Source organism: Numenius arquata, chromosome 3, assembly GCF_964106895.1.
Source record: "Numenius arquata chromosome 3, bNumArq3.hap1.1, whole genome shotgun sequence".
Taxonomy (NCBI): domain Eukaryota; kingdom Metazoa; phylum Chordata; class Aves; order Charadriiformes; family Scolopacidae; genus Numenius; species Numenius arquata.
This window is the reverse complement of record NC_133578.1, coordinates 68,683,436-68,698,696: the sequence shown is the minus strand read 5'-3', so window position 1 is coordinate 68,698,696 and position 15,261 is coordinate 68,683,436. Positions and strand designations below refer to the sequence as shown.

At 35.6% G+C, this 15,261-nt stretch overlaps 1 protein-coding gene across 3 annotated transcripts in view; it reads right to left on the bottom strand.

The window, feature by feature from the left end:
* The window catches only part of EFR3A (EFR3 homolog A), an 80,650-nt gene that overhangs the window by 47,876 nt on the left and 17,513 nt on the right, over positions 1–15,261 (bottom strand). Inside the window, exons 1-4 of one of the 3 annotated variants that reach the window (XM_074144847.1) lie at positions 12,267–12,357; positions 8,399–8,475; positions 7,093–7,220; positions 5,282–5,432 (exon numbers count right to left, since the gene is read on the bottom strand). In XM_074144847.1, coding sequence (XP_074000948.1) covers positions 5,282–5,432; positions 7,093–7,220; positions 8,399–8,475; positions 12,267–12,357 — 447 coding nt within the window. Of the gene's footprint in view, positions 1–5,281; positions 5,433–7,092; positions 7,221–8,398; positions 8,480–12,266; positions 12,358–15,261 lie in introns of those variants that run through there. The other 2 variants (XM_074144848.1, XM_074144850.1) reach the window with 2 other exon arrangements.

Sequence of the window (15,261 nt, the reverse complement as noted above, 5' to 3'; positions counted from 1 at the left end):
TCAAATATAAAAACTACTCAACCTAAAAAAGGACAAAACTCTTACAAAAGTTCATGCACATGCCTAGGATATACTTACAAAGCTTTTATAAATGTAAACATGTCATTCAGTCATAGTAAGTGCTTGCAATCACCCACTGGTAATTTATGGAAATTTTACCAGTACACATGTTCTATATCTGTACAATACAGACAGTACAAATAGGAACTTACACTGGTAATATCTTGCTTCCAATAATTTTGAAAACAATAAAATTCAATCAGCATAAAAACTTATAAATCTGTCAGGAAATATAGAAGGAACACATTATCTATTCAGAAGATGTTTGTTCCAGACTGAGTCAAGAAAGTAGGATGATATTACCAGGGAGAGAGAGACTGTGCGAGCCCTGTAAATCATGCAAGTTCTCAACTTAAATTCCTACAGACATAATTTCTTATATATATTTATGCTGTTCTATCACTCTGATGTATCCAGTACAGTAGAAGAAAAAACATTATTTTTAAACCACCCTGTTTTTTGCAGCAATTCAAGAACAGACAAACAGCATGCATCCTATTAGTCTTGAGTTGTGGTATTTAAAGTATTCCCCTGTAAAAAATGTAGGCTGGATCTGAGCAGTATTTTTTCCTAATATTTAAGCTCCCAAGTCTGTCTTCCACAGCCTGCAATTTTCTCATGTTTCAGACAGGGGAAAGGGGATGCTGATAGTTACTGTCTTTTATAGACAAAGGTACTGTATATCATTATTAGGAAACTATCACACAGGAAGACAGAATATCCTATAAACATAAGACTCTTGTAAACTACACAGTACAGCATTAATGAGAAGTGTGTGAATGTATGTACATACTTCACCAAAGGAGTGCAAAAAGGACAAACACTTCAACTCTTCTAAACAGAAAAGTTTCAAACACTGGATTTATACATTAACTTCACAAGCACAGTACTAAAATGATAACAATAAATAATAACAAGATATAATAACAATAGAATAAAATAATAACAATAGAAATTGGTGATTTAATTTAGTTATTAATTGTTAAGGTCACCTGACACTTCTCATTTTGAATTTTATTGGAATTGGATGGATAGCTTCATATTCTACTTTACTTCATGCCACTTGGATGAAAATTATCCTGAACGCCACATGTGCAGTTGTGTGATGAAGTCTGTAGCAGTACGCTGGCTTACAGGTGAGAGTAACGCACGACCAGAGAGAGTGAGCATGAGGTGGGGGAAGCAATACTTAACTGTGAATGACCCTAAAAGGATGACCTAAAGCGATTTATCCAGCATCACTCAAATTCTAGCAGATGCAGACATAGAATTTAGAAGATAATGTAATAACCTACAGGATGAGGAAAAGTGCTTTGTGTAATTCTGTCTCTCTGTACCTTTAACTCCTATAAAGAAAGACAGAGCAGGGATCCTCGAGATGAAATACTTCATAGCGTATTAAATCACTGCTAGCACATAATTCAGTATTGGTACATGGAATGAAAGAAGCATCTTGTAATAAATACAAGTTTCCATCCCATACTTGCAGATTAGGATGCTGCAGACAAGACAAACAAAATGAGAACTCTACTGGGAATATTAATTCTGACATTCTTTAATTTCACAGTCTTGACATTTATACTATTTTTACATATACATACATTTCAATCCTGCCAAAACCAACCGCTTTTACAAGCCAACACTAACAAATATAAAAATCTTCTTGTTATATCAGGCACTGACTGGTGACGTTTCCACTTGGGATACTGCTTCTCTTCTTTTAAATAACAAACGATGACAACTAGCAACAACAGTCACCTTCTCATGCACAGGAAACCCAACACCGTCACTGATGGTATCATTATTTCACTGCTCTTAAGAAGAAACTGCCCTTCTAAAACGAAGCACCCTACCAACTAAAGAAAGCATTCGTGGTAGATAATTTTAAATTAATAATTATACTGGATTCTACATATATCTGCTGTTTTTCAGATGAAAAAGCAATGCTTTACTACTAAAATACAAAGAAGAATTCACCCCATCAACATTCCAAATTAGCTTAAAATGTTTTGTATTCAACTGAGTTATGTCAACATAGTTTAAGATGAAAGTTGTACTAAATTACGCACCCCATTGTTTTTGACCAGCTGCTCATTAAAGAAATTTTCTGGACCCTCTCTAAAAAACATTGACAGAAAATTAAAAATAATCTTAAAAATTCTCGCATCCCAAAAAAATTTGAGCACAAGTTCAAAGATTTTAATGCTGTTCATCCCTAGACAGGAAGAACAAGCATAATTAATTCATTCCAACCTAGTAATATAACTACTATGGAACTAAGCAATACATTTAATTATTTGTACATGAGAGATAGAAATGTTTTACATGATATTTGGTTACTGAAATTCTGTAAAATGGTTACAGAGAGAAATTTAGCATGGCCATAAGTTTCTAAGTAAAAGCTTGTTACAATCAGCCTTCAGATTCTGTACTACTTAAGCCAAGGAAATCTCACTTTTTCCCACCACGTTTTTTCAGTTTCCTCACCAGCATATGCTATCCTAGCACACGATTAATAAAAATATCTTCCATGATAGAAAAAGACATTTTAAACTTCATAGACACTGCCAATTTGAAATCTGGTCTACTTAAAAAAATATAATTCAACATAACCACTATTGAATTTCACCTGTTTTCGAGTATCTGCCTATAAGTAGATTTACAACTATGTTATAAAAAAATCATTGTTGCTACAGGAAACAAGCTAACACAATTTACATACGCAACATATAAAAACGTATAGGAATTAATTATACATAACCTGAACATTGGGCATAATAGAACATAAATGAAAAACAATTGTTTTTCCAAAACAGTAATCTTCAGACTTGCTTTTTAGAAGTAAATCAACTTAAAAAATGAAATTTAACTTCAATAGAGAATTTAAGAAGTCAAACACTGAATGAAACTTTCATTTTTTGTAAGATATAGAGCACCAAGTAGAACAAATTCTGCATCCAAAACCAGATATTTGGAAGTCAAGGAAAAAAACCTGGAAGACAGTAGGAGCTCCAGATCTTTCCGAGACTTTAAACTACTCTGAGTCATTCAGAACACAGATTGGTTTCACTTGAAACCCTGACTTCTGAGCAATCACAGGAGGCCCCACAGCTGAAGCAAAATTTGTTTGTAAGGCTGAAAAAAAAACTACAGCTCAAGTAAGAGAGTTGAATCATGCTTGAAAGACATCACTGCTTTTCTATCCCAGTGAAGCTCTGAAAGTCAGCTTTGGGATGGAAAATAATCAAGATCTACTTATAGCCACAATCATATTCCTTATCTTTTTAAGTGTTAACAGACTATAATTTGTACTGGCCTGAAACTGAGTTTAACCTACAAATATTATGGAAACCTTTCCAAAGGTTGTCAGACTTTTCACCAGTTTAAAGAAATTTACTTCATATACAATTTATTCTTCTCTTCCAGACAATACCAGTTTCCACTCCAAAGCCGTACATCGGAATAACATGCAACATTATTCAGCCACTCTACTATCTCTGCTATTTTTTTTTTTTCCGTGTGTGTGTGTTTGTTTATTTATTTCCTTCAGGAGGAGAGGAAAATCTATGAAAGGCTAAATTTGATGGCAAACTTTCTCCATGTCCGGCAAAATTTATTGAAGAGCAGAGTAGGTCAGTGTCCTTGGTAACAGACAAGCTGTCAGCACCAATACACTTTGCTCCTCTTGAGTCAACAGAAAAAGACTCCAGCTTTTCTCTCTATTGACTACAGAAGGCACCTAGGGAAATTAGCATAATTAGGCTAAAATTAGCCTTTGCAATACTGTTGAAGAGCCATGTAGATTTACCCTTCTCATGGAACTTGACATCTTATTTAGGAAAACTTAATTTTTTTGGTTACTGAGTTTTACAACAAACAAATACAAATTATCTCCTAATTTCGGAAGTCCATTGATCTGCTTTGCTCATAGGCGGCTTCATTAGGAACTGACAGGGATATCAAACAAATTACCATAAGGTAGAGTTCTGTTCAGTGACATTTGTTCGGAAGTGACGTGTGTCTTGTACATCAAAGCGGAGGCTGGCAGTAACTGCCAACAAGGATTTTGAACAACTGGAAACTGATCGTACATCCTGCCATTTGGCAGCCCAGGAAATAAGTTCCAAAGCTATTTTCATAAGAGGTTTTGCCCAGGCATTATTATACAAACAAATCAAAAGCAGCAGGGTAGTCTGGCTCAAAGATATTAAAATAAATAAATAAATGTATCTTATTAGCCTCGGTAAAGCTACCCTGCTAGTTTAGAGCATAAAGGGACACTCTTCCCCTAGATCGGAGCAAGAACTCTGTGTTCCACCATAATAAAAAATCCTGGTCCAGAGTATCCTCTCTCTACTACACCCTCCTGTCTCCCTGAACTGCAACTCCATTTAATTCCATCAACTGGGAATCATGCCCAAACGAAAGCCCAACAGTTTTACAGAATCCACAACGAAACCCCACACTGGTAGGAATGTATAAGAAATGCAAGCATTACTTTTTTACTCAGGTAAAAGCAATCACTCTAAGTGAAAACAGTCCACATAACAATCCAGGAACTTATGAGATTCCTACTATATCAGCTGGAAATGCAGTGGTTAGAAGGGAAGAATGACAGAACTCTAATACTGATTGCACCATCACTCTGTTTTGAAAACTAGACCTCCTAACCTTTGTTTTCATGCTTTTAGTTATGCCCTTCAAGCCTGGATTTAAATCCTGAAATATTTAAGTTAATAAGATGGTGAGGTTGTAATACCAAAAGTGTTTGCCTCCCGGCTACTTTTTGGCTAACAGGAATCTTCCTGTGTAGTGTCAGTGCTGCAGAGAAGGATGTTATTTCCTCCTCCTCACACCATCGCTGTTGTTGCTGGAGAGGAAGAAAACACTGTCTTACCTACACAATGGCTTCAGGAGGTCTGTTTAAAGATTCAAAATGTGAATTCACAGAACAGCTTTCCTGTTCCTTCCAAAAGAAGTAGTTATTTCTGCAGGGGATGAGCCCAGCCATCAAAAGAATTTTAGAGATTGAAAGGAAACAGTTTTTCTGCCTCCAGCTGGTATCTGCTCTGTGTTTAGGCCCAAATGGTATAACCTGCCACATACAGAATCTTCTCAATTCCCGTTAACTGGCAGATTCTTTGTGACTTCTGAAACTACTTTCCTGTAGCACATAAGCAAAGATTTATCCTGATTTGGTTTAGTATCTGAGTTTACTCACAGAATTAGTTCCCAGAACTTGCAGCTTTGGTTCGCCCGATTCCAGAAGCTTGGCCACCATATGAAGGAAACTTTCGACAAACGGTTTTATGCTTTGAGAATGGCAAGCCATTAGAAGCTGGTCCAATGCCTCCATGGCAATTAAAACATACCTGAGAATTAGAGGGATTCACATAAACACATGCTACATTTATCATTTTATTTCCAGCTATAAATCCCAGCTTTCTAGTCTACAGCCCCTCTGTCTATCCAAATCCCAGTACGAAAAGCAAACAACTCATTCATGCTCCTGCACAGTCAGACAACATGCTAAGTAAATGAAAAAGAGTACAGAAAAGCAGGGAACAAAATTAAGAATGGCCATTAATCCATTTTATAAAGTTATAAAAATAGCTTTCGACATCACGAAGGCCAATAATGATGGCCTGTGATGGATATTGCCACTTCCTAGACTCAGCATTTTCCTACTCCATTTCCACATTCTTTAAAATCTTCTCCCTCTTTGGCTCTACAATCTTTCAAATTTCTAGCTCAAATAGAACTTAAGAGTATGACAGAGTTTTAAAGTTCACATTGAAATACAATTTAGCCAAAAAGGGCTGAAAAAAAAGCTATCCCCACTTCCTAATACCCTGAATGACATTCAGGGGTGTACTGGGTTTGCACGGCAAGGTTTTGGTAGCAGGTGGGCTGCAGGGGTGGCTCCTGTGAGAAGACACCAGACGCTGCTCCCATGTCAGACAGCTCCAGCTGGCACCAAGACAGACCTGCCGCTGTCCAAAGCTGAGTCTGTCAGCAACGTTGGTAGCACCTCTGTGAGACCACATTTGAAAATGAAAAAATGTTGCAAAGCAGCTGTTAGAGAGGCGTAAGAAAAATGTGAGAAACAGTTATGTTCACTAGGGTTGGTGAAGACAGAGGGGGAGGAGGTGCTCCAGGCACTGGAGCTGAGATTCCCCTGTAGCCCGTAGTGAAGGCCATGGTGACACAAGTTGTCCCTCTACAGCCGATGTCGGACTGTGGGGAGCAGATATCCACACTGTAGCCTGTGGAGAACTCCACACTGGAGCAAGTGGATGTGCCCTGAAGGAAGCTGCAGCCCATGGAAAGGCCACTCTGGATAAAACTCCTGGCAGAAGCTGCAGCCCACGGAGAGAAGCCCAAGCTGGAGCAGGTCCATTTCTGAAGGACTGTACCCCTTGGAAAGGATCTACGCTGGAGAAGCTCATGAAGAACACCAACCCATAGGAAGGACCCATGTTGGAGAAGTCTGTGAAAGACTGTATCCTGTGGGAGGGACCCCATGCTGAGGCAGGGGAAGAGTGTGAGGAGGAAGGAGCAACAGAGACGAAGTTTTATGAGCTGACCGCAACCCCCATTCACCGTCCCCCTGCGCTCCTCAGAGAGGGAAAGAGGTAGAGGATTCAGGAGTGAAGTTGTACCTGGGAAGAAGGGGGAGAGGGGGGCAAAGGTATTTTTAGCCTTATTTTTATTTCTCACTATCCTACTCTGCTATTAACCGGCAATAAATTAAATTAAATTTCCCCAAGTCGAGTCTGGTTTGCCCATGACAGTAATTGGTGAGTGATCTCCCTGTTCTTATCTCAGCCCACGAGCTTTTCCATCTTATTTTCTCCTCCTGTCCTGCCAAGGAGAGGGAGTGAAGGAGCGGCTGGGTGGGCACCAGCCAGCCAAGGTTAACTCACCATGAAGGGGCTGGATCTGTCTTACCTCCTAAACGCGATCAGAACAAATGATGAAATGCAGCTCCCTGGTAGCATCTATTTTTTATGCTGTGACTTATTTTCTTACCCGTAGCGATGTCTGACGACATCTCTGCTCAGCCTCTCTGCTAAGTAAGCACCAATTCGATCCAGCTTTTCTGGTGCAGAAACCGCATAGAAAGTCAGCTTCTCCATATCAGCTTTAACAAGACCATCCTAAAAAGACACACAAAATATAAAATAAAAAAGTTCATGCAAAGTATAAAGCTTTTGAAATGTTTTTCTTTTTGTCTGCTCAACATTTAAAGATCTGAGCCATACAGATGGGAATAAGCTACTGAAAAAAACCCCTAACTTTTGAGCAAAATTGCCAATAGCTTACCTGCAAAAATCAGCAACATAAAAAAATTAAGTATAATATTACAGAAATGAAGCAACTATCTTGGGGGGAACAGGTATTCCAAAAGAAGGTATTTAGTGAGATATGTCATCAGTTCTAATGCTTTCAACATACTGTATACATGGAAAACATTTTCTTTGAAGCCAGTAACGTACACTTATATAGTAACCAGTACTCAGTAATAACATATTTTAAAGAAAAGCCCACATGCGTTATAAGATATAAGCCAAATGTTATACAAATACTGACAGTTCTACTTACTTCTACCATAATAAAAGATAACAAAGCCTGGTAACACATTTAAAAAAATACAGCAGCACAAATATAAGCTCTCGATTAGTCTGAACCACGATGTGACTATGTACAGATACAGGCATTACTAAATAGTAACACAGAAGTTAGTTATTTTCACAGAGAGTAAGAGCTGGACTGTAATAGAGTTCAAAAACTGTTCAAGCAAAATAAAAAACTGTACATGAATAACCAGAGAAATTAAAAAACAACAACAAACCACCTTTTTGGATCACAACAGTGATCAGGTGTAGTACAGGTGTAGTACCAGAATTATAAAAACTTACATAGTCAATATATCAAGAGTAAGAAAACTAAAATCTTGTAGAAAAACAGAAGATATTCACACCTGCAATCGTAACAAGTGTTTGTGGTTCTAAGTAGTTATGGGCTACTTCTGCTGCAGAATACCCTGCTTAATTAAATCTCCGTTTCTGTAAACAAAACATACCAATTTCACTCTTCAATATGCACAGCCTTGTTTTGAAAAGGGAATTAGACTGGATGACCTGCAGAATTCCCTTTCCAGCTAAATTATTCTGCTAGCCTCTATTTTAAAGCTATGAAGTGCTAAAGCAGAATTTAATGTAAAATGTTAAAATAGAAAATAAGAAATAATAAAAAAAAGTAATTGCTAAAGCATTAGTTACTAACCAAAAATTTTCAAATGCCAATTCCTTAAAAATTTTAAGTCATCACTCACTTTTGGATCTTCAGGAAATATGTTATCTACCAGACGCTTGTAGCGAGGTCGCAAAGCAGCACAGCAACAGCACACTCCTGCGAAGAGATTTACCCAACAGAATTTAGAATTAAGTTTTAAGAACTCCGGTATTTTCATCTGAAGTGACTAGCTGACAAGCAAAGAGGAAAAAGATACAATGAATTCAGCTGCTTGTTACTACCAGCAATAAAGCAAAATTAAGGTAATTGAAAATAACTGAGAAATCAAATAAGCAAAACTACTATTATAATGTAATACATGAGAAAATATGCAAGCATCTTGGGTACTAGAAACGTACCTGTCATCCAGCCACACTTAAAAACATGCAGAAAAATCAAGAAATTTCAAAATTTAGTAATATTAAAACCAAGGCTACTTCATTTGCTGTTTTATCTTCATTCTGGAATGATCATTTCAAAACATAACTAAAGGTGCATTATGTTCACTCTTCTCCAAAAAAAAGTCAACTATCAAATCTTCTGCTCTACAGGCATCAATATAAAGCAATATAAACTACAATATATATAACAAGCTCTCCCTTCATTATCCCACTATTTTACTGGGCATCAGACAAAAGACAGTCGCTTGGAGAAAGGAATTTTTCTGATCTCATTTCTGCTGTACTACTAATACTCTATTCATATAAAGTTAATTAAAACAATACATGTAATTGCAGTTTTATTAATTTAAAGAGTCATACTGCCTGCTCCCCAAAAAGATAGAAACCATACAAAGCACAGTTTGTTTTTTCTAGCACTCAGGACTACTAGAACTTTGGAATAATTCCATTTTATATAAAAAAATAGCACTTGAAGTAAAAACTCAGCACCGAAAGAAAATAAAAAAGTTTCTAGATAACTGTCCAACTGTTCTATCAGTGCAGATTTATTCCCAATGAATTTAAGTGTTTTGACAAATCAGGTTTTAAATGTTTCAGTGGACATATTCGCAGACTAACTCTGTGGTCAGGTCTCAGATCAACATTAAAGCAGCTCTGATGCACAAGAGCCACTAAGTAGAAAATGATACACTGAATAATAATATACCAAGCGTGCATGTAGATCAGTGGCTTTCTAGTCTTTCAAATCTCAATACCTACAGCATTCAGAGTTGCTAAATATCTTATTAAAGGTATCCATTTATGTACTCCGAAAAATCATAAAACACTTTGCTAAAAACAGTAAAAGCTGCAAAAGCTGTTACTGTAAATCAAAATAGGGAAAAGAATAAAGGGTATCTTCCCAGTAACTCTGATTACAATTTATCTGCAAATTTTTCAGGCTATGAAGAAGTACTAGACAAATACATCAGGATTTACTTAAGATACCCAAGTAACCCCAGGGTTTTTTAACCATATTTATCAGAACATCTGGGAGATTCATGACTAAAACTTTCCCACATGGCCCAAACCATGACAATTTGTTTTTATTACAAGGCTCTACATAAGCATACGTTCTCCCTCTATTTCACCTGTTTTCTGCTACTACTTACCTTTTGGACAAAAAAAAATGAATTCTGCTCATAGGCTGACAACTTAAGTATTGCAATTCATTTAATCAAAAACAGTATCAAAGATAGATCTACGATTTGAAAACCACACTTTAAGTTCTCCTCAGTGGTCTTTTAACTCATTCCATGAATTATAGAGTCATACATCACCAGTAAGATGAACACAGACTTACAACTTCAATACATAACTGAAAAAAAAACCTAACAAACAAACCCACAGAAGGAATAAACAACTAGAATATTAAGAATTTTTGGTGAGATAGTACTCTGTTACTACTGTCAAGTTCTTCCTAAGACTCCTGTTGACATCTCCTACTTATAGAGATCTAACCAATGTAAAAATCTGCATTTACATAAAAGCTCCAGGTATGAAACAGCTAAAATCAAAGCTATTCATATGCCACTGGAAAATATAAGTAACAAAAGAGGTTATAAACCTACTTGACTTAAAACAGAAATAATTCAGACAGTTGTACAAAGATATTCTATTGAGAGCATTGTTGTGTAACATTTTAAAAGTAAGGAAAATCATAAAAAGAAAAAGAGTACTTCATTAGAATCTAGTATATCACTTGGTATTGGGAAATTCCAGTAAGACCATAAAAATCCACCAAAACAAGACCTAATATTATTAAATGTTTCTTGAGTTAAGTATGCAGCTCTGTACCTGGCTCAAAACTCTTCGTACTTGTGTCTTCCTATTTGATTTTCTACCTTATTGACTTCTAACGTTGGTTTACACTATTAAGTATGGCAAAATATTCTTATAGTAACTGTAGTAAAATATTTTGCTACAGGTATCTAAAACATAACAAGAACAGAAAATATTGTAAAATATTGCATGCAAGCCAGAGGCAATTAAAATACTTTTAGAATTAGTTTCTCCTTCTTTAAGCGACAGAAGAAGAAAATCTTTGCAAAGAACCACAAATTAAATCTTCAAACGGTGTTTTAGAACCATGTTAATTACATAAATTTAACATAAAACCTGGATACAGTTACTCCTTTGAGAAGGATAAAAAATATCAGATAACAGTACCAACTCATTCTGGCAGCCTTAGCAGATGGTTTCAGTTAATGGAAACTCAATATTGTTCAAATATACTGCTTTTCAAATTTATGACACCGTGAATTTTGACATTAAAAAAAGGCCTAACAATAAGGATATTGTTTAAGATTCGACAATTTTCTCTTCTCCCCTTCTCTCTTTTCAGTAATATCTTTACATTGCTATGTATTTAATTATAGCACAGTTTACAAGAAAAAAAAACAACACAAACTTTTCAAAGAATTCTCCATCATCAAAATATAAAACTACACTTGTTATGACTCATTAAAAAAACTTCCTAAATTAAACAGAACATTTAAGTATAAGAAAGCAAGAGTTATCTATCACAGCTTTCAGCCTCCAAAGATATTTAGAGTAGAGAAATTTAAGGTGAACACTATCAGAAAAAAAAATTAAGTGACAGGCTCTCCAAAGAACACAGAAAAAAAGAAAGCCAAAAGCAAAAACCAAAAGAATTAATAGTCATGAGACAGATTTTCTGGAAAAACTATTAATCATTGTTCAGGGTTTTGATATAACAGGGAAGATTAATGAAAACATAGGAATAGGTTTAAAAAAAAAAAGTATGGATATAAAAAAAACCAATAAACTGTACACAAAAATCAAGTCTTAACAAAAAATACATTAAAAATAAATTGAACTTAAAAAAATAAAACAAAAGCTAGGAACATTTCACTACGTAGACCACAAAAGATGAATTTGTAAAAGATGGATAGAAGCTGAGCAACTGAAAATGGATTCTCTATTTCTTGGATACAAATTTAACCCTCAGAAAAGTTGGTCCATATAAATACATTTGCTTCACACAAATAAGCTGTTTTGTAGGTCTACAGAACGCAGTCACTAAGCCAGGTAAAAATATCTTGTTCCGTTTTATGCAGGTTTATCAATGAAAAATCCTATGACATTTCCCTTTCAGTGTCAGGCAAAATTTGCATTTTAATGGTCTCCCCCTTGAAGACATCTTTACGTCATTTTATAGTAAACCTAAAGGCTAAAGTAGTATCTACAGAGAAGTTCACATTTTTACACTATAGTCAATGTAAAAGGTTTAAAAATACTTATTATTTACTTTTTCAATAGTGGGATTTTCCAAGTTCAAACATGCATGTTCTCTTCTGCTAAAGGAGTCCTGTAATCTGCATTCTACACGCTAAGACTGTACACATTTACCAGCTGTACGGGTACTTCTTTTTACACACATTTATTCTACACAATAGCAGTAAGAAGAAACAGTCCACGTTATCAGGAAACGGTAATTTCACCTACCTAAACACATACATGGTCTTGGTTCAAAAGCAGAATTATAATCATAGGTTTTTTCTTGCTCAACAGTTGGAACTTGAACATACTGCCTCATCCTGGCTATGATTTCACTCCCCGGGTACTCTCTCTCTCCTTTTTCCAGCAATTTGCTCTCTCACACCAGCATAGAAGCAGTTGCTTCACGCGAGGGCTCTGCGACACTGTAAGCTTATCTGATTAGCTCTGTGACATCTACATAAAGCCACCAAACACGTGAAAAACTTCAGTATCAAATTCTGTTAAGGAGGCCAGGCACAAGAAAAAGAGAAAAGAATAAAAGATACATTGTCAATGTGTGATTCACAGCTCATCGGATGAAACTGCACAGAGACAGTTTCATTACTTCAACTTCCCTGGAACATATAGTTCATTATTTCTGTGACTAGATGCAAAATATCAGTAGAGTTTCGGGGAAAGAAAAAAAAAAAGCTACCTTCAGTCAGCTGCCACATATCCCTGCAGAGTGATAAATATTTTAGCAAAACATACTCACTTGATCTTGCTGAAGAACAGCCAGAAAAAAGTTATTTAAGTCAGACTGCTGACAAAAAAGGCTTCTTAAACAGAAGAGTTGATCTCCAAGATTAAAGAAGCACTTCGAAACTTCATAGGTTAATGAAATTAACATTATCTCTAATAATACTTCAGAATTTAAGCGGTGAGGATTACAGAATTTATATCCGTAACATCCTTACTCACAAAGATTACGACACATCAGGTAGAGAATCAATTTTGAGTTAAGTGATTCTCAAGTTACTTTCTGGCTTCCCATTACTTCTCCTCATTTTATCATTTTAATTCCTACATTACATCCACTTGGGTAACACAAATCCAAGATTTTCATATAGGTATTTTAATAAACCCTGGAAATTATAGAGGACTGTTTTTAATAAACTCATAACTAATAATTTCTACTGAATAACAATTCCGCACCAAGTCTAGACTTAAGGGATTAGTGCTAATAAACCAGTGTTTACTGGCAAATAAATTCAGTGAAAAAAACTGAGCTGCACAGAAACTATCACCACATAGTTTACTAAAGAAACCCTACAGTGTGAATTAGAAAAATACACATTAAAAGAAAGTTTTATTTCAAATGAGTTTGTCTGAATATTCACTGCTACATCTTACTCATACAAAATTACAGAAGCCCAAAACCTTCAAGCTGGCTTTAAACATAAAACACCAAGTTCTGCCCATCAAAATTAAAATTGACAGAGTATTTTCCCCTTTATCAAACCCCAGCCAAACAGAAAACAAACGGATCGTATGGACTTGTCTAATGCAAGAATTTCTGCCAAATTTTTTTAATGCTGCCTACTATTGTCTACTGTTTGCAGAATATTATCAACCTGAATGAAGACTTCATGTTCACTCACTGAATATTTTTATTATGTCCGAAGCTTGAATATAGTCATCCATATCTTTGTTGCTTATCTTCCAAGATTCATTAAAAAAAAATAATACCCTATTCTATAAAAATATAGTATAATTATCATAAAAGTTCAAATCTACAGAAAAATGTGTGCTTTGCTACTATCAGGAAAGCGAGCAATATTAAAATTACATTTGGTTGCTCAATGTACTTAAATATTACTACATAAAAATTGAGTACTTCACTTCTATACATTAAACTTTAATTTTACTTATTTTCCTATATCTAAGATAAGAAATATAAACGATAACAAATTTTTTTCAAATATCCACAGAAAAATGCTTAAAGTATCACTTGAACAACTACACTAGCTATACATGGTTACATATATATCACTATACTAGCTATACTGTTAACATCAGCTGATGCATTTAATTCAGAACTAAAACTGTTTTCAAGGCCATTCCCCTTCCACTATAAAAAGAAAACGGATCAAATATTTTGGAACAAGACAATTATTCTGACCATATAAGGGAGTTAATTAAAAATATTATTCAACCTGCTATAAAAAGAACAGCTGCTGTAAGGACACGCTCATCAGCCATTACACGTCCCTGTAACACACTCCCAAAGAGAGCAGAGGACTCATCATTTGGACAGCTTGAAGTCCCATCCCCAGCCAAGCCTCTCCTCCACCTCCCACCCTACTGCTACTTGACTTCTAAACAGCTGGTTTCTAACCTCTCTTTGCCAAAACACAGCAAAGAAAATGTCCAACATGCACTGAAATTTCTGTCTTGAGAACACGATATTCATCTTGATGTCAACTTCGGACCCCCATGACATTAAACTCTCAGTAACAGCCAGTGTGGAAAATTCCATTTACTACCTAGGTTTGGCAATTTTATGTTTATTTTTAAAAATATTTTGGTGCTCAGTTAATTTGAAACAAATGAAAAAAAAAAATAATAAAAAGAACCAAACAACTTTCTCCCAAGAATTTATTCTTACAGTAAAGCTGTACAACTAATTATAAAGCTTGTTCTGGTGCGATATGACTTCAAGGTGTGGTGTTCTATACTTGAATCAAGTATAGATGCATACTATATATAGATGCATACTATACAGATGCAGGGGGAGATGCATACCATGCTACAGTGAAAAGCGTGCAAAAATAATTTGAATATAAGCTTTTTGTGAACATAAGAAGTGACAATGCATGTCAAGCTACTAGTAAGAAACAGAAAAAAACAACTAACCCAACAATCTAGTCAAATAAGGCTTACCACTAAGCTCCTCCAATGAAGTATTCTTTTCAGAACCATTAGCAATTAAAACAAATCCCTGGGGAAGATATTGTCTTTGGGACAGTGCCTTTCAAAGACTTCTAATCCATTAAAAGGAAGTTTTCCATTACATCAAGTTCTCCGGTTGCATTCTTTTTCACAAGTTCCACCGCCTGCAGTGTTTCCAGACTGTCTCTTCTTTCTCCCACCTTTGTTGCCTTCACAGAGTAACTTTGTTTTACTTGCTCATTTCTGTTCTTTTCAACACCGCCTCCTCTTTTCCTACTCTGTTAGTACC